Here is a 27,672-nt window from a genome sequence, read left to right on the forward strand (position 1 = left end):
GACCACCATCGGTTGTCACCATTTGTTGTCGCCACTTCCAGATACCAACCACTGCTGTCAAAAATCCAGCTACCAACCATTGCTGTCAAATGTTGTTATTAAAAAAATTTCTATTTTAAAAATACAAATTTTATATTATTATCAAACGCGTATTTTTTTCTTATAAATTTATCTAGAAATAGAAATAGAAAAATCTATTTCTCTTTCGTAAATCAATTTCTATTTTTGGACATAATGGTTATAATTTATGCCCTTATACTCGAATTCGACACCGGTAGACCAGCTTATCGAGAGAGCAGCGGTTCATGCCCATTAGATGCAAGATCACACTCAAGGCTGCCAGAGTGAGAAGAAGGGGACAAGAAAATTGAGGCAATGAAATACCGGAAATGATTCACACCGTGGATAATAAGCAGCTTTATCGTATATATTATGGAAATGAACAGTATTTTGGCATCCTCGATTACTACATACGACTTTGTAGTTTTTCTACGCCCATCCTATCTTAAAAAAGGGATGGGACAACATCAAACCATGGAATCTATTATACACCTTGCGACACATCTATAGACATACTCTCAGTGCCTAAGTGCAACGGCTGCTTCTTGAACCAGAGGCTGAGTGACATGAACAAAGTGCTCAGCTTCTCTCTCGACCTGCTCCCAACATCGGTGCAGGTTTTTCCCTTCTTTCATCTTCTTGACAAACGCCACGAACCGCCTCCAGTTGTCGGCTTGGAATAAGTCCGGGTTCATCCTCAGATATGTGAATGCGCACATCTCCTTGTCCTCCTGAGGATAGCCATCGATGTTCAGCAATGCGGACCGCAAAATCTGTTCATGCGCATAATCATCATAGCGCTGCAGTGCGTTTTCCCCAGCAAGAGGAACTTCTGCCTTCTGGGTAGCCAAAGCTACTTGCTTCACCAGCTTCTCAGGTGCGCAGAGCGCATCTTGGGGTTGCTCGTGGTCACGCATTTCGATGCAAGTGAAGTTGAATATAGCACCGTGCCGTGCCAACATCTGGGCAATGGGAAGGTAACCATCCCGATAACGTGTGTTGTAGTATCCTGCTGTCAGCTCAGGAGCATGCGAACGCGTTCCATAGTGCCAGTGAATTCCTGCAACCTTGACTGAAATCTTTGTTCCTGTATTCTCAAAGACTGATTTGGCAGATGAGAGTATTCTCTCACCATGGTCCAGTAGCATCTGAGAATACCACGACAAGAAGAATTCACCATATTGACTGTTCCATCCTCCACCTTCCTTTTTGAAGAATGGGGCATCCTCTGGCCAGTTGTTATAGTGACCAGCATCAGTTGGACCGGTGTGGCCCCATTCTGCTTTGCCAGCAGCCTCGGCTGCAGCTTTCAAGCTACTCAGCATGTACTGCATCAAGAATTTAAAAAATCAGAATACAATGCAATAAAGAAGCAGGGAAAAAAAAAAAAAAAACTTACTTGAGAAAGAAAATGACAGGGCATACCTTGTCGTAACATTGAAAAGCTCCAATTCCTGGAAATTTCCATGTCCCATTTTGCTCGGGGTATGATGGATAACGAAGTTCGCCTGCTGGCCCCATGCCTACTTGAATTTCCTGCAGAATATGTAAGAGAAGTTCAGCATATGCTCCACTAGAGCGGCTCATGGCACTACCTATATGACATGTCAATTGACAAAATGTCTTTCGAGGCAAGGACTTACCACAATGGTTTCACCTAAAAGGTGCTGGAAGTTGTCTCTAAATGCACGCATGAAGTCAGCATAACACTGTACAGGTGTTCGCCCTTTGAGAACCGGGAGGGTGTCACAGCCAAGTGATATGTACTCGTAGTTTCTCCTACCCCACTGGTCTGTATATGCAAGATCTGGATCTTTATCAACTTCTTCCACAGCCCACTTTGGTAGAGGGATGCTGAAAGAAGAAAAACAGCCCAGTCACAACAAAAATCAAACACCACAGATGGATAAAAAGACAAAAAGTTCCTAATGCACACCAGTTCAAATGTCAGACAGTGACTTGAAACATACGAAAAGCCCTCATTCTTAAAGCTTACTGACAGAATAATAGTGCCACTCATAGTCATCCTGAGCAATGTCAAGCCACGTTAATTTGCAACACAGGCATTCAACTTATATCACTGGGTCCTAAGTACATAAATAAAAGTTAGATCCCAATAAGAATAACTACACGCAAGAACCACACCAAGACCAAATCCCCAATTTTCTTTTGGTCCAGAAAATTGGGTCCCAATTTAGAAACCAAGGATTTATGCGTGCAATCCAATATGTTCCAAGCAGGGGAATCTGTATAGCTCTCTAAGGATCTAATCCTCAGGAATGTGGTGGTTGTTGGAACAAACGGGATTGCATCTCATCCAATAATCGTAAACTCTTTAAGTTTGTGTGTTGACACACTTATCTATAATTAGGACCGGGGAGATCGCCCTCTCCTGGACCATGCCCCACCAAGCAGATAATACAGACAGTGTAGTTTTGCACAGCAACAATCAGCATGCCACTGTTATCATGTCAACGTCGAAGACATCCCAGAATCCTCTCAATTGGAGAGATGAAATCAAGAAAGCAGCTTTATATTATATCATCAACGTATCAGCATCCTCAATATCTGTTTCAACATGATCCCATCCCTTCCAAAACGATTTTTACATCTAAAAAAGGTTTCGAAAAAAAAAAAATTGCACAAATACGACCTATATCTAGTCCAAGTATACCAAATCCTTACGCAAAAGCAATTTGCAACCTACCCAAGCATCACATCCAGATATTACCCCAATTCCGATATTCCAAAGCAGAGCAAGCTAAATTAGATTAAAAAAGCAATTACAATCGCTCATGATGAACAAGGAAGCGAGATAACTTACGAGCAAGAGTCACCAACGTTTCCACCGCACTGGTGAAACGACATCACAGCCTGCACTTTCAACCCATGCTTCTTCGCCATCTCCAAAAGCTCCGCATAACCACCCCAATTGTAGCTCCCAGGCTCTCTCTCCACCAATCCCCACCACACGTCCATCATAATCCCCTCCACGCCAGCACTCTTCAACGCCTGCAGACTCGCGTTCATCGCCTTCCTCCGGTTCACGGTGTTATTCATCGTCACGCTGTCCAACGGCATCATCACAAACACCGGCACTCCTCCGCTCCCCTTCTCGCGGGAGCCCGCCGCCGGCGCCACCTCCTTGTGCTCCCTCACCGCCGCCTGCGGCAGCGCCTCCATCTCCGCCGCGAAGGCCTGGCACGCGACGGACAGATCCGGGCGGATCCCTCCCAGGACCGGCGACCTGCACGGGCTCAGCGGCGGCGATAAGGCGTCCAACGCGTCCGGCTTCTGCGCCCTGCACCGGATGCTGGGAGCCGGCGATTTCCACACCGCGGCCGCGCTCACCGTCGCCATCGACGGCTCCCCGGCGCCGCTCCCGGACTCCGCCTGGATCGGCGTCCCGGCGAGCGTCCCGATCTGGTGAGTCATGCTCAGCGCCATGCTTGCTGCTAACTTTCTCGGGAAAATTCAATCAAAACGACGGAAAATCTATCTTTCTCTGACTCGAGTTTCGTTCCTCAGTGGAATTGCTTGTTTCGAGATTTGAACGTGAGGTGGAGGGAGGCCTGTCCGTATATATAGGGACGAGAATTGAGATAAGTTTTTTTATTAAAAGCAACGAAATGAAAATTGAATAATCTTGAGCCATTTATATCTCGCCACGTGTGACTCCACACGTGGCCTAACTAAGGGCGTGGGAGGAGGGTCCGGCTAAGATCGGGCGATGCACGTGACGATGGGCGGTGGAGATCCGGAAGCGCGTGAAGGTTCCGGCTAAAGCGGCACGGCGTTTATGGAGTTCACGAAAAAAAAAAAACATAATCTATGTTGGGTTAATACAAAAAAAATTATATACCGGTACGACTGTGACGTAAACTCTAGATTTGTATGACGGTGACAAATTTAATTTATGTTATTTTTTATTAAAATTTATTATTAAATTGTTAAATTAGATAATATATGATAGTTGATGAATGTACTAATTTGAGATTTTACATATACATGATTTATAATTTTTTGTAGTATTAATTTAATTTAATATGAATCAATAATGAGTAAATTTGTTATATATATATTAGTTTAGAGTTTATAGTAGTCAAAAAAATAGTTTTTGATAAATTTATTATATGCTTATTAATTTAAGATTTTGTTAGGTATATTTGTTGTATGTGTATTAATTTGAAGTTTTTGTGATGTTATGACACGTATAAGATCCTACCATGATAGAGAGTTTGTATGTGTAACATATATATTTAAAAAAAAAGAAGAGATATTTGTGTTATGACAGGCAAAATGATGTATGTACTGCGGTAAAGCATAACTTGAATTTTTTCTGTGGCGTACGCCCAAAATTCTACACGCCGCCCCCAATGGAGACGCAACTCGTTTGGTGGGTGCAAGAGGATCACGTGTCATGAGGCCTTTAAGTTTGAGCCACGAGTTTGGGCTTTTAGTCGTTTTGCTTGATCAGGTTCGTTCGGCGTCGGCGGATGGGAGTTGGGGGGACACGTGTCGCGAGGAGGGGCAGTGAGACGGTGAGTCGGTGCCACGTCTGGTGCGGATAAGGACACGGGCGGGCCAAGAGGGATGAGCTGGTTGCGCGTCGGCCTACGCGACGATCGAACGGTTGCGATTGGAGCGTGTGATCTGTGGCTGCGATTGGCCCAAAGTGGGGCCCGCGTCATCGGATCGGTTTTTTTTTTTTTAAAGGATTGGGCTTTGGTTTGGAGCTATTGACGTTTGTGATCCGACCGTGCCCTGGTGTCCGATTGGTTTGGACAGTGGGACCCACGCGGAACCACTCCTTTTTATTTATAATGACAGAAAACGTTTTTGTTTTGTTAATACACAATAACGAGAGGAAATTATTTTCCTTTTTCTATTATTCTCTTCGTCCTGTTTTTCTTTTCCTATCAAATAATAAGAGGAAATTATTTTTGTCTTCATCCAAAAATTAGGTCAAAGATATTTTCATTATTTCTGTTTTTTATGTGAACGAGCGATAGTGTCTTCGGCACCATAGAAGTAATTGCACGCATATTTTTGTTTTGTTCAACAATATGTAGAGGGAAAAAGTACATTAATTTGATTCGCCAAATTTATGTATAACGAATTATCTAATAAATCAAAATTGTATAACGAATGGAGTAGTTGGTGGTATGATTGAAATTGAGAGTAAAACTGCAATCATACTCTCTCATTCGTGAAAATCAATAGAAAAGTTAATTATAAATAATTTTATGTTGACACATAAATTCAACGACCCATTTAATCATTCATAATTGTATAGAAAATTAGGTTTTAATTTTTAGCCCATAAAAAATAATTTTCATTAAATTACGTGGCATATAGATATTAGGAGCATTTGTATTAATAGTAATAGAATTAAAAAAAAAAAAAAAAAGAAAATATAATAAAATAATATGTGTGTGTGTGTTTTTTTTTTTTTTTAAAGAAGGCCGGGTTCGTTTCCCTTCTTCTTCCTTTTTCCAGGCTGGGCCCGGCCCATTTGTTTTTTCTTTCCCCCAAGCCCGGCCTCTTCCTTCTTCCTCTCCCTCACACTGACGCATTCTGCAGAAAAAGGAAAACGAGGACGACAGAGCGGAGCAGAGGGCAGGGCGTCGGGTGATTCTCGGTCTGGGGCGGGCGCGGAAGCGACAGCTGGCGTCGCAGGAGCCATGTGCGTCTGCAGGCCGAGCTTTAAAGGAGAGGTGGGTCGAGAGAGAGAAAGCGGAGAGAGAAACCGAGGGCGAGGAATTTGTTCCGCTCGCCGGTGGTTCGCCTGAACCGCCCTCGACCTTCGTCGGAAGCCAATTCGCTCGTCATTGTTCCTCACAGCAAGCTCCCGAACTAGGTAACCCCGGAAACGCTCCGCTTCTCCCTTGCTTATTGAGTTCGCGAACGTTGGACCAAACCGACGAGGTTTTGGGAAATCGTAACAAAACCCAAACTGATTTGTTGCCAATAGCGTTGATTTGGAGCTTAATATGCTGGGTTCATGCCACGAACGACGTTAAATCCGCGAACGTGGAAGTGGTATGCCGCATTGCACATAACCGTTCGACAAAATGTTTGAAATAAGTACCGTTCTGCGCTCGGTTTGTTCTAATATTGTTGCATTATCGGATAGAGGCCGCCATAGTCAGTCCATATATGCGTTTTATGTATCTGGTGAGCTTAATGTCGGCGTCTGTTTTTGATGGAGGTTTCAGGTGAGATTAATGTCGCCGGTATGAGTCTGGCGTTAGCTGGAGTAGTGGCCGGCGACGATGACTTGGTGATGGTCAGCGACGTTAGGTGTTGACGTCGGATCAATTAGAGTTCCAGCGTGGGTTCGTGCAGTGAAATTCCAGTGTGGAGTTCACCTTTGGGGAGGCTTCGGCGAGGGCGTGAGCTCGTTGAGGAAGACCGCCCAAGGAGGAAGCCGACCTATGGAAAAGGTGAAGGGAAAAGAAATAAAAAGGAAAACTGAAAGCAAAAGAAATTAGAAGAAGGCTAGAAAATGGGCCAGACGTTCGTGAGGTAGGATGGACAGCTGGGCTGGTTTTTTCAGTTTCTAAGGTTAATTTAGTTTGGTACTTGGGCTGGGCTTGGTTTTAAATTAGGGTTTCTTATGCAAGTAGCTCTAGCTGTAAATTTGTCTCAAATCAAGCCACCCTTCAATCTTAGAAGGGTGAGATGCTGGGTTTCAATCTTAGAAGAGTGAGATGCTGGGTTTAAATCCCCACCTTTTCAGGGGGCTTGGGTGGGAATGATTTCATTTCAAGAGTGGGTTTTGACTTCTACGCCCTGTAAGGAAGCAGGGCAAAAGTTTGAGTGAGTGTTAGAGTAGGATTAGAGTAGGATCGACAAAAAAAAAAAAAAAAAAATAAGTGGCTTGCGGGGCAAAAAGCCCGACGAGTGAGTGTTAGAGTAGGATTAGAGTAAGACCGACAAAAAAAAAAAAACAAAAACCAATAAGTGGTTGCCACTCCGCCAATTTTAGTCCGCGATGTCGATGATAGGTTGTAGTATCTAATATCTGATCATACAACTATAAAAGAGGGTAAAATGTAGTGCTCATTAATAGACTTTAGCATTAACGCTTGCAGTTTATTAATTTAGGTATGCTTCGATTTGTAGAAGCTCGTAGGCCCTTTGAAAGTGTTACTTTTACTTTCATTCGTCATAGGATAATCTACTTGCAAAATGTGTATTCATCATAATAATGTCATAGGAATGCAATTTTTTTTTATTTGCAATGATTTGTGACACGAAACAGAGCTGTAGATAGAATAAGGTGCATCACACTAAGACTTTCGCTAGTCTATAGAATCATTGTTGTTTTTGCCATACATATAGCTTGAAAAGTCTAACGTTGAAGATACATGTCTTTTGGTAAGTCTAGGGCTCTAATCTATATCTCCCTTGCTTATGTTTTTCATTTTGGTAGACAATAGTTACCTAAACAGGTTTGCATTGTAAATGAACATTTAGATCAATTATGATTGTAAATATTTTCTTCTGTTTGTCGGTTGTTTTGCAGAGTCTTAGGCAGGGATGAACTTCTGAAAGAATTTATTAAACTGAGACGAGAGATGCGTGCATATATCTCCATGTGACTAAGAACTAAGCAATTCCAGTTCTCTTCTTGCCTCAAATTAGATATGTAATTTCCTTGGAAAAGAAATCATTGCTTCATTAATTCGATACATGAGAACGTGTATCTCTCGAAAAGAAAGTTTTAGTATGGGGGTTCTTTAAGATCCCACACCCTTTATTTATGGCGTGAAAGTTTTAATTCATTAGTCTCACATGATTTCCTAAATCTATTTTAAGTAGCAAGGGCCATATATTTTTAATCTTGATGTTTCCAAATGTAGGAGTCCTTGCTTATTTCACAAAGAAAGAAGATAAAATATTGCTAAAGCGTCCCTAAATTTCCGGGGTCAAAGCCTAGTTACTTTAAGCATGATAGTTTTCCTCTGGGTTGATGCTACAAGATGTACTGACATGTCTCTTATTGATGAGGGAACCTTTCATTTGCATCAAACCATGGTTTATCAGATCATAAATTAATCAGTGGAAATTGCCACAAACATGTATTGTCATTATACCAGATTTTGTTCATGCGTAGAATACACGTGTCTTTTTTCAGCAATGGCAATGTCTTTGAATGCTTAGTTCGAAATACATATTATATTCTATTTTAATTTGAATTGGTCTCTCCATGATGAAAACATTCTTTAAAGAAGTACTGGTGAAAAGCGTTGGGACTGTCAGCTCTATCCCTTCCAGCAAAGTCGCAAATCAGCAAGAGATGTTAGACAAAGTCTCATCTCGTGGTATTTTCTCAAACCTGGAATGTGATTTTCTTTTGGGAATGTGGACTTGGGTATATTTTTTGTGTACTTTTCATATGTTGTTGCACTTGGTGGCAATCCATGGCATACAGCAATTTGCCAATGTTCTATCGGCTGTTTTCAATATGCTTATTTTGGCAGGGTGGAGGCATTCTCGCTGCAACATTTGTTTGCCAAATATTGTCCCCATATGCCTCCTTCAAGATCTACAATTGCTGCAGCGTTTAGCCCTGATGGAAAAATACTTGCTTCTACACAGTGAGTAGAAGATGCTTATATGTTTGGATAATGGTGGTCACTACTAATATTGATTCTTATGCCAGCTTAAAATGGAGCATATGTCATTTATGAAGTTGGAGTTGATTTTCTTGATTGCAGCGGAGATCATACGGTCAAACTTATTGATTCTCAGATGCGGACTTGCTAAAAGGTGTTAAGGGGTCATAGGAGGACACCGTGGGTGGTAAGCGGCCTTTGTTATATGGCTCCTTGCGCATGCAATGATTTGACGCTGTCCTAGCTTTGTGAGTGATTTTTCAAATGTGCAAGTAAGGTCGAGCAATAATTTTGAATTTTTATATTTAATATATATATTTTCTTTTCTTTTCTTTCTTCCAAGTCTAGTGAGGGTTTAGAAGGAAAAGAAAGGAAAAGAAAGAAAGAAAAATAAAATGAAAAATTCTAAAAATTTTTAAAAATAAAATTATATAAATTGGCCTCACATTTCTAACTCCACTTGATACGGGTTAAAAAAGGGTTTGTCTCTATCTTCCATATTGGTTAGAAATGGATTAGTTATCAATCATTTGAGTTTAACAACTCATTTATGACTCATTTAACCTTTTTTAAAAAAAAAAATTAAGACAACTTGTTACTAGGTTTTCGATTCGGTTCAAAACTAATGCGCCCCTGAATGTTTCGGTTCAGTTTGGGTTTTCAAAAAATCCGAATCAGACTGTTGACACCTTTAAACACAGCTGGTGCTTCCCCTCCTTAGCAAAGGACTCTTACATGTTTTAATTATGAAAGCTGCATGTCCCTTTGGAGGGGAGGTTGCAAGACAGGCTTCTCATGGATTCATATTGAGGAATGACGTGTTTGACTTTACTTATTTGATGAACTAGTGGGGAGCGATGGTTTAGCAAGTTGTGTGGTTGCTACATTCAATGTTCTAGACCAAAGGCATTTATTTTGCAGTACTTATTGGGCAATTCGAAAGAATAAGGAAATCAATGACAATCGTGGTAAATTTTTTTGAAATTTATAGACAGGTGGCAATAACTTTACAAGCTCAAATCCACCCGAACTATAAGATTCCCAGCTAATATTGGGGCATTGATTTTCCAATAATTTGTATCACTTCATCTCTCGAAAAAATTTATTAATCTTATTAGAGTTGATCATGATAGGGTAATGAGACTCATTGTTCGGAGGTTAAATGTTGCGATATTTTGTGTACGAAATGTGATTGTTTAGGGTATTAAGTTTGCATGCTGATATAAACCATGCCGTTTTTTTATTGGATTGTTGGTTCTACTACCTGTGCATGACCGCATCGACGGTGATCAATGGTTAGGGAGAGAATTTTCTAGGGTTTTTCTAAACCATGGTTATGATATTGGTAGACCTTCTACAAAGGCTCCATATGTAATTAATGTTGTTAATGATATTTATAATTACATTCATGACTAGTTGAGGGAACTCTATTGGATATCCGGTTTTTACAAATGTTAGTGCCATTGAATAACATCCCGTGAAAACTTAGGTATCGGGTGAAGTTCCCATCAACCAGTCACTAATATGGTTGCACATATCATTGGTAGCATTAATTATATATGGAGCAGACCAATATCATGACCGTGCTCTCGAATAATCCTAGAGAATTTTCCTCTTAATCACCGATTATCACTAATGAGATCACGCATGGTTTGTGGAGCATCACAGTGCGGTCAACAACAGCTTGGTTTATATTAGCATATTGCATAGATGAGTTGATATCTAGACAATTACATTCCGTAGATATCATAGTATTTAATCTCCCTATTGTGATTGGCTCGCGTGAGACTTGTAATGTTTATAGGATGTAAGTGTGGTGAATTGCTGGAAAATCAATGCCCTAATACTGACCGGTAACTTACAAGTAAAAGCTTGCAGTTTGTGTCCTATTGCCATGCTGTTGTCTTGACCTTCTTGTTCTTTTGTTGCAAATTGCCCAGTATGTCTTGCAAAATAAATGTCTTGGCACGCGTCTTTGAATATTTGATGTGGTCACCACACCTTCAAGGAGAGAGTACCTCTCTCAATTAGTGTACTCTTCAATTTTTTTCAAAACCATCCACTGATTCATTAATTAGGTAAAGTTGAACATGCTGGTCATTTCCTAACATGAATCCATGAGCGGCCTCTAGCAAAAGAGGCCGGTCTTGCCACCTCCTTTCAATGGACCCTACAACTTTCGTAATTTTAACACGTATGGAATTTTCTGGTTGTTGAGGAGGAGAAGCATCAGCTATTTTCGCCATGCGCTGTTGATCGATTGGATGGAGAGAAAAATAGGAGAAAATATTTAGTATGGCTAGGAAAGCTCTGGAGATTCTATGGGAAATGGATTTCTAGGCGATAGATGCCTCAGATGTGGGAATAGAAAAGTGCCATGTCAGCTGCGGATGTGGTGGGCATTTATCTAGTTGGATTATTCAAGGTCTAATGTGGCAAATCATTGTAATTGAAAAAAATACCCTGCAAAAGCTGAAGTTGGAGGAAATATTAAGTGGTATGAGCGCACCACATATCCGATCACGTGATGCGCATGTACCAATAAGATATTGACACGTGTCTCGTGAGTGAGACCCGTTGAAAAATGATAGGGCTGCTTGTTGGCGGGCTCGGCTTAGCTCTGCTACAGAAGAAAAGGCAGGTCTGGTCAATAAATGTATAATACTCCCGCTCAAAATATTTCTCACTCCTCATTTGAATTTTCTAGGTTCTCTCCTCGTAAAAAGACAAAAACAACTGAGACTTCCTTTGTTTCCTTCTCTGTGCATCCCACCCCTCCGCCTCCTTCAGCATTTCATATTTGGTTCTTTAAGCAGGGTTGATAGAGACTCCATTTAACTTAGGTTAATCTTGGCAAAAAGCAGACCTACGTCAAGATAATCCTTCTTTGAAACACTTTGGTAGTGTCGAAACCAAAATAATGAATCGAGCACTCTGTCGAAGGAGGCGAAGGAGGTGGGATGCACGAAGAAACAAAGGAAGTCTGTTATAAGGAGAGAGAACCTAAAAAATTCAAGTGAGAAGAGAGAAATATTTTGAGCGAGAGTATTGCGCATTTATTGATCTTGACCTGGCTTTTCTTCTGTAGCAGAGTTGAGCCGAGCCAGCTAATAAGTAGCCCTTTCATTTTCTAACATTCCCATTTACGGGACACGTGTCGGTATCTCATTGGTAGCACCACGTGAGCAGATGACGTGGTGCACTCATACCATCGAACATTTTAAGTTAGGATCATAAATACATAACAACTTTAATAAAAAGTTGGAAATGGCTGCTCAGCTTTCTCTTTGCTCCTTCGACCCATCTTTTCCAAGAGAAGGACAAAAATCACGTCTTTGTTCCCTTGTCGCTCGAACGTTCCTTTGCCAACTCCACCTTCATCCTCTCACTCTTGCCTCTCCATTCCTCTCCTCAATGCTTTGCCCTTGCCAAGGCCTGGACCAGATCTGCCCAAAACCCTCGGTCTTGCTATTTGCCCCTGAAGGACCTGTCACCCATTTGGAGCAATCGCCCTCCCAAGGAGACAGTCTCCTTGACGGCTGCAACTATGAGCGCTGGTTCATCATCGTGAAGTTCCCCATTGACCGCAAATCCTCTGACGAAAGGGATCAACACTTATGTCAAAACCCTAGCCTCTATTGTCGCAAGGTAAAAGAAGAAGAACTAGTCGATGCTCTCTTTCTTTTCTTTTAATTTCTGGTCATAGTTCAAGCTGAATGTGTTTGTTTATTTGTTTCTTGTTGCTGATTTGGATGCATTTGAAGTTTCAATGAGTAGTCTCAGTTGGACATTGATGCTTCGGTGGTTAGGACCGGAAGAAATGTGATTGTAGTTGAGGTTAAGTTAAAAATGAAAAAAATATCTGAGAAGCTTGCCTTCACTACTCGAGCAACCTTTTTTAATATTCCGCTTGCCAAGTTGTGAGAATCTGAAGTAAAATTACGGGCGTATGTAACCAGAATAATGATATTCAGTCTTTATGTTTGATTGCTGATCTCAAGTGTCCATGTACCTGGTAATGTTGGACTTAGAAAGATGTGGTCTAGTTTGCCTCTTGTTTTACAGACGTATCTTTTGTTTTTCATTCCTTGCAAACCGTGTCTTGCAATAATCTGAACTAAATTCATTCAACTCTGCTATGCTCATTGACTCGCCTCTCTCTCTCTCTCTCTCTCTCTCTCTCTCTCGCAATAGTACTTACCACTCTTTTCTGTCGATATTCAATCGTGCCCTGTTGGTTTGAGAGATCCAGATGAGTTTTCTCAAATGTTGGTCGGTGCATTTTTTATGATTGCTTTGTGGTTGTTCTGAGCACAGGATGCTGCTTGAAGCAATGCCTCCTACATATTTGACAGATTTGAAACAATGCCAATTGATGAGGCAGTGAGCAGGGGGAAATTGGATGTAGTCGATGTGATCAATGGTGCCCTAGCTCAAGTTGAACATAGCACGAGCATGTTCCTGATGGGAGAGATGATCGGGATGATATGCTTGTAGCTATCTCGATATCTGTGTTTCTTTATGGGAGACATGCTAGTAGGCTTATGTGATGAGAGAGTTTAGTCACATTACGTGGTGGTTCTCGTGGTTGACAGCAAGACATTGTCGGAAGACTAGAAAAATTGAAGGAAACAATACAGAAGAGTCTTTAGTCCCATAAATTTTGAGCTGAGTAGACTAGATCTTTAATATTCCGTGAGAAAATTTTCTTTTGATTCAATGCTCATTTTAGTGACGTATGTCTAATGAAAATCATACCATAGACATTTCTGTACTATAAGAATGAAAAATTTCTTTTGATTTGAAGCTCATTTTAGTGATGTATGTAATGACTTATGAAAAGCATGCCATAGATGCTGTAGTTTTATCGCGATATTTGTGATATCTTACTACCGATATCATCTTTGCCGAGACTCATTTGGTGCTTGCTTAAGAATTGACTTGGACTTGTCCTGTCACTTGAAGAACCTCCTTTTCTCAGGTAAAGCACTTGTGATAAATTGGAAAATTGCTTGTTTCTTTCCGTTCATTGAGAAACCAATGCAACTCCCCTTTCTTTTAACTTGCGCATGTTTTTGATAAATTGGAACATTTGCTTGGTCACCACGCTGAAACCTGAACGCATGCCCTTTACTGCGCATTTATTCTCAGCGGCCACACATCAGCAGAGTTTACCTAATAATTAGTTTATTTTTGTCATCCAATGTACGGAAAAGCTTTCAGATGTGTTTAAAGTCGATGATAAGTAGAGAGGAAACATCATCGACCAATGCGGCACGGAAGTCCAGTGGCAAAAAGGAAATCAATGCGCTTTTCATATCCACTAAAGCAACACAACCAACAGCATTCACAAATGAGGTCAGGATTTTCCAGATAATCTCCACCTTCTGAGAACATGAATGTAAAATAGAAGCTGAACAAAAAACTGATTACAAGATATCCTAAAGAGTCAAAGATGGATACTTTTTCACGTTTCCGTCGAGATAAGTAGCAAGACCAGAGAGTCTAGATGCCCTGGTTTGCAGAATTGTTACGGTTATGGGATTATGCACCCTTGACGAATTCTTTGGAAAAACGACAGCCACAGGAATCTTCATGAGATTAGTATGATGACCTGAAACCAAGAAAACGGAAACGTGCGAAAAAAGTCCTAAATCTTTTATATTTGTGCCAATTTAGTCCTAAGCCTTTTTACTTAATGCCGATTCAGTCATTTCCAACTAATTTTGGCCAAATTTTGCTGACTGACGTGGGCCGATGTGGCGGTATTGACGTGGACAACTTTTAATAATATTTTAATATTTTTTTCTTTTTTCTTTTTTTTCTTTCTCCTCCTTCCTCTCGGGTCGCTGGTGGGACCACAACGAGGTAACAATCGATGAAGTTGACCTCGTTGGCCACCTCGCCAAGTGGTCGCGAGGGCGGCCTCATGCCGGGCAACGCCGACAAGGCTCGCCCTTGCCGGATCTAGCAAGGGTCAAACTCGCCCATGGTCAACGAGGCTCGACCTCGCTAGATCTCGTGAGGGCGAGCCTCGTCGGCGTCGCCCGGACCGCGATTCGGCGAGGGTCGAGCCTCCCCATTGCCGGCGGGGCTCGACCTCGCCGAATCACGATAGCCTCGTTGGCCATAGGCAAGGCTCCACCCTCGTCGCCCAGCACGAGGCTACCCTCATGGTAATTGGCGTGGTGGTCGACAAGCCTTGCCAGTCCGGCCGACGGCCAGAGGAAGGAGGAGAGAAGAAAAAAAGAAAAAAAGAAAGAAGAAAAAGAAAAAGAATAAAAAAAAATTCAAAAATATTAAAATATTATTAAAAATTATCTACGTCAAAGACCGACAGAATTCCACGTCAAGAAAATTTGGCCAAAATTGGCCGGAAAATACTGAATCAACACTAAGTAAAAAGATTTAGGATTAAATTGGCACAAAGTTGAAAATGGCCACATACTCTCTCATTCAAATAGAACTCTGCCAGGCAAAAATAATTATCTTCCGGAGAATATCTTCAATCCTGCAACAGCAGCAAGTTCCATTAAAATAGTCATGCGTAAGTGGCTACTTCAGAAGCTCAGCACCAAATGCGCAGACCCGGAGGGATAGAACTACAAACCATCATCTAGATCTGGTTCACTGAACCATTCAATATCACTGATTTCTGGGAATGTTTGAATGGCACATATGGTTTCTTCAGATGGTTCATCTTCTAAAGAGAAGATTAATTCAAGGTCACCTTCTTCGAGGGACGCTCCTATCTACTTCTCGATTTTCTGCAACAAATGCATGCCTTCCTTCTTAGCCCGAGGACAATTTTTGGCGAAGTGTCCTCTTCGTCCGTGGATGAACTATCTTTTTTTTTTATCTTCTTACTTGAGAATCTCGGTTTACGAATGAATTTCCGTTTTTCTCTCCTTGTATAGAAGATTCAAATTGAATCTTCTTGAAATGTCGTTTCTTCTTGTTGTAATAGTTACAGTAAGAATCTTTATTTGAACACTTGTTTCCAGGTCGGGCTTCTTGCAAGTCTTGCCATAGAATTATCGAGCAATTAATCTTTAATTGCCTGTCTTCTTTGACATGTCTCTTCTGCGGTACTTTCAAACAATCAAAAGTTGGTGTAGAAGTCAAATCACTTGATTGAAGTCATGCATGACCAAGAAGGCCTTCTGGTCCTGTTTACCAAAAAAAAAAACAAAGATGTCATCAATCTCGGGGACTTCCTATGAGCCTGTTAAGAATTCCGTAAGAATATGTTTGTGGGCTAAAATTAATTGTTCAATAGATGTCCATCAATCTCGGGGACTTTCTTTTTTTATACTTGATTACGATGAATCTTGTCTCCTTATGAAATGACTTTGTATTGTGTTATGGCGTTTTCGTACTTAATTATATGGCAAACGAGCCGTATCACTATATATTGCATTTGGGGTACTTCTAAAGTGCCCATGCACGATCAGTTTAAGAAGAAAAATAAATTCATAAAAATATATTTAATAACAAGAAAAGTACCTCTTTGTCTTGCTTTAGATTTCTTAACTTATCCATTGCTTTTTTCTCTCATATCCACCTATTTCTTAAATAGCCTCACACTTTCTTTCTCTGTTCTCATTATTAGATTTTCTAAAGTATCTAATTTTTGTTTATCTTTTCCTAATTGATCATGCATAACTATATATTCTCTTCTTATATATAGCTAGCTAATTATGTGTACGTGCGTGGCGCGTGCCTTAACCCTAGTTTTTTTTTTTTTATCATTAATATATGATAGTTGATATGAATGTCAATTGTCCAGGAGCAAAACTTCTTCAAAACTTAATAAAATTGTTCCTTTTCTTTTCACCTGTCTTTCGTATAGTGGATGGGATTTTATCATAAACACATTCTCTTTAAAATTTTATTTAGACTCACCTCTCTCTAAGAAGCCAATAATTTTAGTGAACAGCTTGTAAATTTCAAGAAACTCCATTACGACCATGGCAGAATTTGATCAACAACGGCGATAGTTGAATTTCGTCTTGGAGCTCGATGAATTTCAAGCGACCATGGCTGAGCTCGAGGATGCTCCAACGGCCATAAGCACGAGCTCAAAGAAGCTGCAGCTGCCATGGCCCTAAGTTCTTCAGAGTTCGAGCTACCGTGGCTATGATCTTGAAGAAGCTTCGGCCCCCACGGCGACAAGCCCCAAATCCCTCTCCCCTATTTTTTTTTTTTTTTTTTTTTTTTTTTTAGCATACAAACATAATTGCATTACTAGGAAACGTTTTTAGTAGATACAACACTAGCATCAACACACAATGAGTCCATAAGAGCTGACGATGGGTTATTAACCCAATTCCTAGGAAGACACCCCATTTGACAACCACCTTGTTCTTGGTTTGACTCAATGAGCTAATGTAAGACCCGACACTTGTTCCAGTTTTCGCTTTGCCTAGTCCATTAGAGGTTGTATCTCCCAACTAAAGGTCTTCAAAGAGAGACCCCATTCACTAGCGTCTACAATTAGAATATATGAATATCTCTTTTTCAGTTTTAATCGAGGCCAGCTTTGAGGAAATAAAATCTAAGATTTCAACCAAGGCCATTGCCTCCAATTTCACCTCCACAGATTTAGTAAAGCCATCAATAATTCTTCCCAGATTGTCCCTGCAAATGCAAGCCACAGCTCCTTTGAAGGAAAGGGGGTCGCTGCTGAGGCGGCGACGTTAAATAAAGGAAATTTCGCGTCTTCTCACAGGACGCGTGTGGTAAGACATCTGGCTGTCCATGTCAGCAAAAATCGACAGGCGATAAAAAAAAAATTGTAAAGAAAAACTAACGGTGGCAAATTTCAAAAGAAATATAAGGACGGGTATTGAATAAAACATTCAAAAATAAAAGCGACGGTTTCTGATTTACGGACAAAAAGTATTTTGGGGAGACATTTCCCTGAATCCCTCAACGGTTTGCCTCGCCCCTGTTCGGAAAATCCGAGGGAAAAATAGGTTCGAAACCTGCCTCGCCTCAAAGATGGGATCGAACCGGAATGATTAGACCCTTGATTAGGGTTCTCTCACATTCGATCCCCTGAAATTATCATCATCATCATCATCATCATCAAATCGAATCCATTTTCAGGATCATTTTGAGTTTCGAGTTCGATCTCCATTGCCGATCCGATCTCGGGAGGACGAGAAGGGACGCGGCGCAAAGATTTCGGTGCGTGAAGGAGGTTGTTCCGGGGACGACAAATGATGAGGGGCTTCTCGTGTACGGAAGATGGCGATGCGCCTTCGACCTCGAGTACTTCGCCGCCGCCGCCGCCGCCGCCGCCCCATCGACAGCAGATGCAGGCGCCTCGAGCTTCTTCTTCTTCTTCTGGGCAGCCGACGAGCCGGCGGAGGTGAAATTCGAGCTCTCCCCTGTTTTGAGCCGTCGCGTGTTGCTGCGGCAATTTTCGATGCCGATGAGTGCGCGCGCGAGCGTTTGGATGCGGGGGTCGATGGTGAGGTTATGAGAGATTTTGGGCGATGCCCGTGTTCCGGAATGACTTGAGTTTGCGGTGTGAGGATCCGGTGTGTGAAATTGGATCCGTGTGTGTGATTTAGTCTGGTTAGCTTGGTTCGTGAGGGAGAGGGGCCAATGGAGTTCTTTGAAATGAATTCCCCTTTTGATAATGCGGGATGCTGTGGGGCGACGTCGTTGATTTTTGGTTTGAGTTCTGCAAAATCTGTTTGAATTTAGAGGATCGCGTCTCTTAGTTGGATGTGGTCATCTAATTATAAGAAGGATCCTGCCATTCTATCGAAACAGTTATCCAGGCCATGCTCTGTTTAATAATCTGTCAGTTTTCCCAATCAGCGGAAAAATTGATCAAAGCGTTGTCTATATCGCGTATCTTAGGATTTTGGTGATTATGCTTGCTTGTGTGAAATAATGATAGTTCTAGATGTTTAACATTATGTTATGAAAACCAAGACTGAGGAGGTAATTGATAAGGTTACCACAAATGATGTCACAGGCCAAATTCTTTTTGACTTGTAGAATGATTTTTTATTTCCAAGAAAACAGGGCTTTTTTTGTACCGTGAACATTTGAGGTTGAATGTTTTAGGAGGCGTTATAGTTGAATAATATTGTACAGCAAGTTTAATTACATGTTGACGTGAGTCTTTTGTTGAATTCTATTCCATGTTCCACTGGTTCTTGTGGGATATCCTGGAAGGAAAGGATCATGGAGTGCATGATTATGGGGTTAGGTCTACAAGATAATATTTGATTCCGTTATTGGAGTCTAAAAAGATCTCTATCGCATGTATATCCAACATTTGATAGATCTTAGGAAGCGGATGTACTAATAAGAAGCTATTGCTACTTTTATTTTCTGTAATTTTGTTATTGCAAGAATGGACTCAGATAGCGACTTTAGCTGTTGCTGGCCAGAAGGGTTTCTTATGTGAGTTACTCTTAGGTGTAAATTTGCTCCTCTAATCAACCAAGAGTGGTTGCTGCTCCACCAAATTTAGTCCATGATGATGATGAGAGAGGGTTTCAATTTAGGGTTTCTTATGTGAGTAACTCTAGATGTAAATTTGTGTCTCAAATCAACCAATAGTGGTTGCTGCTCCGCCAAATTTAGTCCACGATGATGACGATAGGTTGAAAGCATCTAATATCTGATCGTACAACTATAAAAGAGGGTAGAATGGATTGCTCATTAAAGGATTTTAGTTTTAACTTTTGCAGTTTATTAATTTAGATATATTTTGATTTGCAGAAGCTTATAGGCCCTTTGAAAGTGTTACTTTTACATAATTCGTAATAGTATAATCTACTTGAAAAATATGTATTCATCATAATAATGTCATAGGAATGCAATGTTAGTTTATTTGCAATAACTTATGACACAAAACAGAGTTGTAAATAAAAATAAGGTGCATCATACCAACACTTTCTGCTAGTGTATAGAATCATTGTTCTTTTTGCCAGACATGTAGCTTGAAAAGTCTAATGTTTGAAGATGTACTATATCTTTTGGTAAGTCTAGGGCTCTAATCGATATCAATTTCTAGTTCTCCCTTGCTGATTTTTTCATTTTTGGTAATCAATTGTTATCCATTTCTTCAGGTTTGTATTATAAATGAACATATAGATCAATTATGATTATAAATTTCTTCTATCTGTTGTTTGTTTTGCGTAGTCTTAGACAGTGACGTAGTTCTGAAAGAATTTATTAAAATGCATCCATGTGAATATGAATTAAGAAATTCCAGTTCTATATCTACCTCAAATTAGATTTATAATTTCCTTTGGTTGAATGACATAGAAGAAAGGCATTTTGATATGAAATTTTCAATCATTAGTCTCACATGATTTCCTAGATTATTCTAAGCAGCAAGAGCCATATATTTGATCTTGATGTTTCCATATGTAGGAATCCTCGTTTATTTTGCAAAGAAAGTACATAAAATATTGCTAAAGTGTCCCTAAATTTTCTAGGGTCAAAGCCTAGTTATTTTAAGCGTAATAGTTGTCCTTCTGGTTTATGCGACAACATCTATTAACATGTCTCTTATTAATGGGGGAACCTTTCTTTTGCATCAAACCATGATTTATCAAATCATTAATTCATAAGTGGAAATTACTGGAAACATGTACTGTCTTTACCGAGTTTTCTCCATGCATTTAACTCCTTATATATATGTGTGCGTGTCTTTTTTCAGCACTGGCAATGTCTTTAAACTCTTAGCACGAAGAGAGGTCTCTCCACGTTCAAAACATTCTTTAAAGAAGTTTTGGGGAGAAGCCTCAGAGTGTCAGCTCTGTCCCTTCCAGCAAAGTTATGAAGCAGTAAGAGATGTAAGACGAAGTCTCATCTCATGGTATTTTCTCAAACCTAGAATGTGATTTTCTTTTGGGAATGTGGGCTTTGGTATGTTTGTGTGTACTTTTCATATGATGTTGCACTTGGTGGCAATTTATGGCATACAGCAATTTGCCAATGTTCTGTCGACTGTTTTCAACATGCTCATTTTGCCAGGGTTGAGGCATTTTCACTGCAACATTTGTCTGCCAAATATTGCCCCCTTATGCCTCCTCCAAGATCAACGATTGCTGCAGCCTTTAGTCCTGATGGGAAAATACTTGCTTCAACACAGTGAGTAGAAGATCCTTACATGTTTGGATAATGGTGGTCACTATATCAATTCTTATTCCAGCTTAAAACAGAGCATATATCGATTATCAAGTTGGAGTTGATTTTCTTGATTGCAGTGGAGATCATACTGTCAAACTTATTGATTCTCAGACGGGGAGTTGTTTAAAGGTGTTAAGGGGTCATAGGAGGACACCGTGGGTGGTAAGCTGCCTCTGTTATAAGGGGCCTTGTGTTTCATCGTTTTGATGCTGTCCTTTTAGCATCGTCTGAGTGGTTTTTCAAATTTGCAGGTAAGGTTCCACCCCTTGTACCCAGAGATCCTTGCAAGTGGTAGTTTGGATCATGAAGTTCACCTGTGGGATGCAAATACTGCAGAGTGCATAGGATCTCGCAATTTTTGTAGTTCTCCTTTTGATTTCCCTTTTCTTCCCATATCTTTAAGAAACTGTGTCAATGTTGGGACTTGTTAAGAGGATTACCTGTGTGTTTGTCTTTTCTGCAGACCGTCCTATTGCATCCATTGCGTTCCACGCCCAAGGAGATCTTCTTGCTGTTGCATCTGGTCACAAGGTGCAGATTTTTAATGTGGATTTTTGTGGATTGTGAACTTTGTATTACTTATAGGGGATTTTACCTTAAATTTCTTTATTAGTTGTACATTTGGCACTACAATAGAAGTGGAGAGACATCATCACCAACTATTGTTTTGAGGACACCACGATCTCTTAGGGCTGTGCATTTCCATCCACATGCAGCTCCATTTCTTTTAACAGCTGAGGTGAAGTCTTTATGGTTAACACATTTCTTTCCTCCACCATAGCTTCTCTTGATGTTATCATCTTATCTATTTGCAGGTCAATGACCTTGACTTGACAGATTCGGCTATGACCCTGGCAACTTCTCCCGGTTATTTGCACTACCCTCCTCCTACTATATATCTTGCAGATGCTCATTCTAATGAAAGATCTAGGTTGGAAGATGAACTGCCTCTCATGCCTTCACCATTGTTGATGTGGCCTTCCTTTACTAGAGATGATGGAAGAGCAACCTTGCCACACATAGGTGGGGATGTTGGTCTTAGTGGACAGCAGAGGGTAGACTCGTTGTCTTCAGGGCAGTATGAATTCCATCCATCTCCATTTGAACCTAGCAGCTCTACTTCCATGCATGAAGAGACGGGAACTGATCCTTTCTCTAGTGTAAGGGAATCTGAAGTAACTCAGTCTGCAATGAACATTGTGGACAATACGGAAGTGCAACCTGAAGAGAGAAGTACTTATAGTTTCTCTTTTAGCGACCCAAGGTTTTGGGAGCTGCCTTCGGTGTATGGATGGTTAGTTGGTCAAACCCAAGCTGCCCCTCGAACTGCACCAAGTCCTGGAGCTCTTGAAACTGCATCTGCTCTTGGTGAGGTAGCGAGTGTTTCACCTGTCAGATCTGAATTTATGCCAGGTGGCATGGACCAGCCACGGCTTGGTGGAAGATCTGGGTCTGGATGTCGGTCTTCTGGGTCTCGGATGATGCGCACAGCTGGACTTAATGATCACCCACATGATGAGAACTATCCTCAATCTGTCGTTAGTAAACTCAGGTCTGAACTTGAAGCCTCGCTGGCTGCAGCAGCATCTACAGAGTTGCCATGCACGGTGAAGCTTAGAGTATGGCCATACGACATGAAAGATCCTTGTGCACTTTTTCGTTCAGAAAGTTGCCGCTTAACTATTCCTCATGCAGTTCTATGCAGGTATATCCTGTAATCCAAGATGTAGGCTTTTGTCTTACTCTCTAATTATTCCAAGCAAAGAAAGAATTAGTATTTTCTTTAGAGTTTTTTTTTTTTTTTTTTTTTTTGGGGGGTTTGTGTTGGGGTGTGGGTTTGGAGGAAAAGGAGGGACTGGAGGGAGGAGGGGGAATAAGGCAATCGGAGGGAACAGGGAAGCTAGGTATGAACCAACTACCAGCTAAGACCTCTTGGTCCTTTGTAATGGCCAACCATCAATAGGCCGATCTTTTGTTCCTCACAAATAATGCTTTTCCTGGTGTCCTGCTTATGCTTGCATTAATACTGGCTAATATCCTTTTGATATGCTGCAGTGAAATGGGCGCCCATTTTTCTCCTTGTGGCAGATTCTTTGCTGCCTGTGTTGCATGTGTGCTACCTCAGTTGGAAGCTGATCCTGTATTACACGGCCAGGTCGATCCCGATGTCACTGGAGTGGCAACCTCACCTACTAGACACCCTGTTTCTGCTTATCAAATCATGTATGAGCTTCGGATTTATTCCTTGGAGGAGGCAACGTAATGCTCTAGTCTTCCACCTTACTTCCATACTGACTTTATATGTATCCATCTTTAGATATATTCTTATATTCTTAATGTGATATGCTTTTTGATCATCCAGATTTGGAATGGTGCTTGCATCACGATCCATAAGAGCTGCTCATTGTTTAACCTCCATTCAGGTCAGTTTACACAATTTGGTTTGTGTTTCGCAACAGTGTCTGATTACTAATGCTATTATTCGTCCACTTATCTATGAGTTTCCTTAATAATAATTGTCTGAACACTGAAGTCGTTTCAAGTTAACCCTGCCAAATGTTGGTATCATTTGGCTTCTAGTTTAGTAAGTTATCTGACTTATGCAGAAATAGTCTCCCTATCAGTTGATCGATCATTTGACAATCTTAGCAATGACTCTGGATATTATAAGCTGCTGTATTTTGGAGGAGGGGAAATGCTTGGATGTGTTACTTTCTTTTGCAAGTCCTTGTTTTCTCGACACATGCTTCACTGATATTTGAGGAAGTAACGTATGGAAAGCTTTGCACACATTTGTCAATCTCCCATTGATCTTGAGTTAATTCATGTTTATGCAGTTCTCTCCAACATCTGAACACTTACTGCTCGCCTACGGCCGTCGACATAATTCGCTTCTTAAAAGTATAGTCATTGATGGAGAGAATACAGTGCCTATTTACAGTATATTGGAGGTATAATTGAAATGCTATTTAGATGCAATTTTGAGCTTCTAGCTCCTCCTGCATTTGGAAAGTCCCCCAGTAAAGGCTTTTTATTGATGGAGAGAAGTGTGTTATTTTTATTCTTTTTCTGTGGCTCGAATTACTTGTGTGCTTCTTGATGTATATGTCAATATGTCATGCTTATTGATCTCACCACAGCTAATTTCTCTTTTCTTCCCCTCCTATTATATCACTGAACTCCATTCTGCTATTCTCTTATTAGATTGAAAGTGCAAAATATGAGATGAAATCAATTTCACCTACCATAAATAGTTTCTAATGTCCCCATTCTGCCCCGTTGATGTGTCTACATTAAGCCCTCTGTGCGATATGTCCATTGGTGATGGAGCCTTCAAATCTAAATGATCATGCTAGAAGGAATGATAATTTCTGTCTGATGAGATACTAATGTGTCTTCTTTTTTGTCCTTTTTTCCTGCAACAAAATTATTTCCTCTTATATGGGTCTTCAGATGAGTTGTGAATTAAATTTTCATGCAGTTTTATGTTGTTGAAGCAATTACAAGGATGAAGAACTCATCTGGTATTTATTGGGCATGAACGCATAATGATCGAATTCAAATTGGGGATCAGAGTTTATACAGTTGCAGTGATTTAAAATTCGAAATGTTGTACAGTTCCATTATCTCTCATCTTGCCTAGAAAACAAGAGACTTATGAGTGAAAGGCCTCTTTTCCTCTCTCCTTTGCCTCTCAATGGAATCTGTTAATTCAACTCTAGGTGTGAAAGGTTTTAATTTCTTTTGGGGTAACCAGTTTCCAGAGTCCAAATCTAAGATGTCATTTGTACTTGTTGACAAAGTCGATAGAGATCTTGCATGCATTCATATCCTGCATAAAAAGTTAAGGATGTAGCTTTGGGGGACATTATCACCTGTTTTCCAGCATGCAGCTCAATCATGCCAGTGCTAGTGATTCCTGATGTGAAATCATCCATTCATTTAGCACTAAAAAATTAGCAATCTGTCTGCTTTGTCATATCATTGGACTGTCATTCCATCAAAGGACGAGAGGCCATTGCGCTGCACTGTTAGAGGGAAGTTATGCACATTTTGAAGGAAAGATATGGATTGTTAGACTTATTGGCATGAGAACTTCTTTCTAGGAAAAGAGTGTGATTAAGGATGATGTCCATAACTATCGTTCCGATTGTTTCTATGATTTATTTGCTGAACCCATAGTCACCATCCATTTCAGGAAAAGGTATATGCCCAGCGCTTTCATTGCTTGCAACTGTTGTTTTATTACCAGAATTGGATTGCATGCCTGTTCATTTTTGTGTACTTGGCAAATTCTGGAATAACCATACCTATGATATGAGCCCTTTGATCGATGAGCACAGAAGATATGCAAAATCCATACAGCAATGAGAAGCAGGGTCATATGTATGAGTTTTTAGTTTTCATCTCCATCTTTTCATCTGGGACTTGAGTTGGGATCATTGTCACTCTCAAGTTTATTACAGAATGACCTAGTCGAAGGGGTAGTGGTAGCATTGGTTTTGGTTGCATTTAATGGTTGAATAGCCTAGAACTGCCTCAGAAGTTGATGTTATTGGGCATTGTTTGATGAGCATTGCTTGATGGGCAGTCAGTTTCCTGATCATCTTACGTAGGATAGACACACAGGTGATCATCCAATCCTGGATGTTTTGTTTTTTATGTCCCCCCCCCCCGCCCCCTCCTCTCTCAAATCGAGCAGTGAGCACTGTTCACATTATTTAGCATGGCACAAAAATTATTCTGAGAAAAATTTATCATTGTCTGAAGTGCTGTTATCTGGCTGTTATGTTGGGTGTTTCCATGTCCCTAAGCTGGTTTCTTTAACCAGGTCTACAGAGTTTCTGATATGGAACTTGTGAGAGTTCTTCCCAGTGCGGAAGATGAAGTAAATGTTGCATGCTTTCACCCTTCAGTTGGAGGTGGCCTGATTTATGGAACAAAGGTGAGTAAATCTAATCTAGTATGACTGGACAATCACGGGCTCAAAAGCTATTCTTAAATACTAACATTTCCTTCTCTAAAATTCAGGAAGGGAAGTTAAGGATTCTCCAAATTGACAGTTCTGGGGGCTTAAATCCAAAATCAACTGGTTTTCTTGATGAAAACATGGCAGAGGTGAACAAAGATCCGTGCTTAACTGCTGTTTGTTAGATTTATGCATTGACAGATATTTATGAAGCAAGGCCAGGCCTTTTAATTATTGTTGAGCTTCCAATTTGTTGAATTCTTTGTAATTTGCCAGCAATGCGTGCAGTGCAATATTTTAGTTGACCAGAAATCACCTGCTATAGTTGTCTATTATCTTTTGTTGCGGTGCTGGAGGGTGGTTGTGGATAATCTTTTGCAATGATAATTTACCTCTAGTTCTCAAACTAGGTCTTCACGTCTCTGTTAATGAAGTTTGTGCTCATTGTACTTGACCTTGTTTTATTAGATTGCTTTATCAAAATGACAACTTAAGGCGGCATTTGATTATGTCTGAATGTCTGTTGTTGGTAACTGAGCTGAATGAAGTTAATCACATTGTGGGGGAGAATAAGTGTGTATTTACATGTTGAGTGTAGCTGCATAAACTAACCTTATCTATTCCCTTTATAGGTGCCTACATATGCTTTAGAATGCTAGTAGCTTGGAAGTGCAACACGCTCGTGAAATTTACTGCTCGACCTTGAAGGTTTGTTTCTTGGTTTTTTTTTCTTTGGTTGAAATGAATTCATTTGAGTTTTATGCTCCGTTTGTGTCACGGAAAATAAATTTTTTGGAAAATATTTTCCTAAAAACAATCACTTATATCGATTACAAAAATGAATGAATGAAAAATATTTTTATTGTTCACGAAAATTTTTAGACATAAATTGTTGTCGATAATAAAAACATTTTATGTTGACTAATTATTTCAAGTGATATAAGTGATCATTTATTGAAAAAAAAAAATCCAAACCATTAATTTTGTGAAACAAATGGAGCCTTAGTAGTATTTGATATCCAAGAATAATTAGTGAGTTTTGATATCCAATACTACAGGGTTGTGATGCACAAATATCATTCTGGAATGAATTTGATTTCTTTTGGGTGTATCTCTCTCTTTTTATCTGTCCAAGAACCTACATCAGTTTGGTGCAAGTGTTGATGTGCTATTTTGAGTGCTTGCATCTTACAAAGACCCAGGTCCCTTTAGGAGGTGATACTTGGATATGGGCATAGTACTTTTGACATATATTGCATATATGGGTTTTCTCCTGTGGAAACTTAAACAGTTTTTCAAGCCCAATTCAGATGTAGCACTAACTTTGTTATGTTGGGATTTGTGCTTTCTTCTGTTAGCAGTCTTTTGAAGCATATTATGTCAAAACTGGGAAGAAGTTCATCAATTATGACATCTGAGGTAAACTCATTTGAGTTTTTATTAGGTGATAATATTGCGGATGAGATGATGACATGTCACCTGCACTTCCCAAGTAGTTTGTGGCTTGAGTGTAGCTGTATCTGTTTTTCCACGACTGCAAACCCTCAGCCAGACCAAGGTCCTTGTTCCATTACTTGTCAAATGCAGTTAGTACAATTCTTTGCTATTTGTAAGAGATATCTTCCACTGTCAAGAGCCTTAGGCAGTTGATCTAACTTGGAAGTAGATGTGTTAGTGCAAGACGTCTTGGGATTTATGTTATACGTGTATGTTCATTTTGATCCCACGGACTATTGTATAGGGGGGAAAAGGAAGTTGATCTAACTTGTATGGATTTGTCGGTTTCTGTTCTTTCTCATCATTGTAAGGATGTTGTTTATAGATCAAATGAAAAGTATTCTTAGTTAATTA

The 27,672-nt window shown here is 40.3% G+C and overlaps 2 protein-coding genes across 8 annotated transcripts; one reads left to right on the plus strand and one right to left on the minus strand.

Annotated features, from left to right (window-relative positions):
* Positions 1-402: 402 nt before the first annotated feature.
* On the minus strand, positions 403-3,507 carry LOC104414396 (beta-amylase 1, chloroplastic). Its single transcript, XM_010025482.3, has 4 exons — positions 2,885-3,507; positions 1,704-1,914; positions 1,486-1,596; positions 403-1,388 (listed from the first exon to the last, which is right to left on the minus strand). Exons 1-4 carry the CDS (start codon positions 3,505-3,507, stop codon positions 579-581), a joined length of 1,755 nt encoding a protein of 584 aa, XP_010023784.2. The 3' UTR covers positions 403-578.
* A 2,194-nt stretch (positions 3,508-5,701) lies between these two features.
* On the plus strand, positions 5,702-27,672 carry LOC104414398. Of its 7 annotated transcripts, none has more exons than XM_018861436.2 (16): positions 5,702-5,920; positions 6,272-6,588; positions 8,298-8,390; positions 8,550-8,666; positions 20,930-21,014; positions 21,104-21,212; positions 21,316-21,383; positions 21,466-21,591; positions 21,668-22,557; positions 22,908-23,111; positions 23,215-23,275; positions 23,690-23,803; positions 25,684-25,797; positions 25,884-25,970; positions 26,454-26,529; positions 27,183-27,672. In XM_018861436.2, exons 2-15 carry the CDS (start codon positions 6,569-6,571, stop codon positions 26,478-26,480), a joined length of 2,115 nt encoding a protein of 704 aa, XP_018716981.2. In that variant the 5' UTR covers positions 5,702-5,920; positions 6,272-6,568; the 3' UTR covers positions 26,481-26,529; positions 27,183-27,672. The 7 variants fall into 7 exon arrangements, with proteins under 7 accessions (XP_018716981.2, XP_018716982.2, XP_010023788.2 ...); XM_010025486.3 differs by lacking the exons at positions 5,702-5,920; positions 6,272-6,588; positions 8,298-8,390; positions 8,550-8,666 and adding exons at positions 17,558-17,662; positions 17,796-18,060; positions 20,380-20,538; positions 20,697-20,813; XM_018861437.2 differs by lacking the exon at positions 8,298-8,390 and having other exon boundaries at positions 5,704-5,920.

The sequence above is a fragment of the Eucalyptus grandis genome, chromosome 8 (genome assembly GCF_016545825.1).
Source record: "Eucalyptus grandis isolate ANBG69807.140 chromosome 8, ASM1654582v1, whole genome shotgun sequence".
NCBI lineage: Eukaryota > Viridiplantae > Streptophyta > Magnoliopsida > Myrtales > Myrtaceae > Eucalyptus > Eucalyptus grandis.

What these genes read in the sequence shown, in the direction of transcription:
- LOC104414396 (XM_010025482.3), bottom strand. Translation starts at nt 3,507, where the DNA reads ATGGCGCTGAGCATGACTCACCAGATCGGGACGCTCGCCGGGACGCCG. An exon ending in TTTTAGGTGAAACCATTGTG is followed by an intron (nt 1,597 to 1,703) that starts GTAAGTCCTTGC and finishes CATATTCTGCAG; the next exon opens with GAAATTCAAGTAGGCATGGG. An exon ending in CTTTTCAATGTTACGACAAG is followed by an intron (nt 1,389 to 1,485) that starts GTATGCCCTGTC and finishes TTCTTGATGCAG; the next exon opens with TACATGCTGAGTAGCTTGAA.
- LOC104414398 (XM_010025486.3), top strand. Translation starts at nt 17,909, where the DNA reads ATGATGAGGGGCTTCTCGTGTACGGAAGATGGCGATGCGCCTTCGACC. An exon ending in CAGCCGACGAGCCGGCGGAG is followed by an intron (nt 18,061 to 20,379) that starts GTGAAATTCGAG and finishes GTCTTTTTTCAG; the next exon opens with CACTGGCAATGTCTTTAAAC. An exon ending in TTGATGAAAACATGGCAGAG is followed by an intron (nt 25,971 to 26,453) that starts GTGAACAAAGAT and finishes TTCCCTTTATAG; the next exon opens with GTGCCTACATATGCTTTAGA.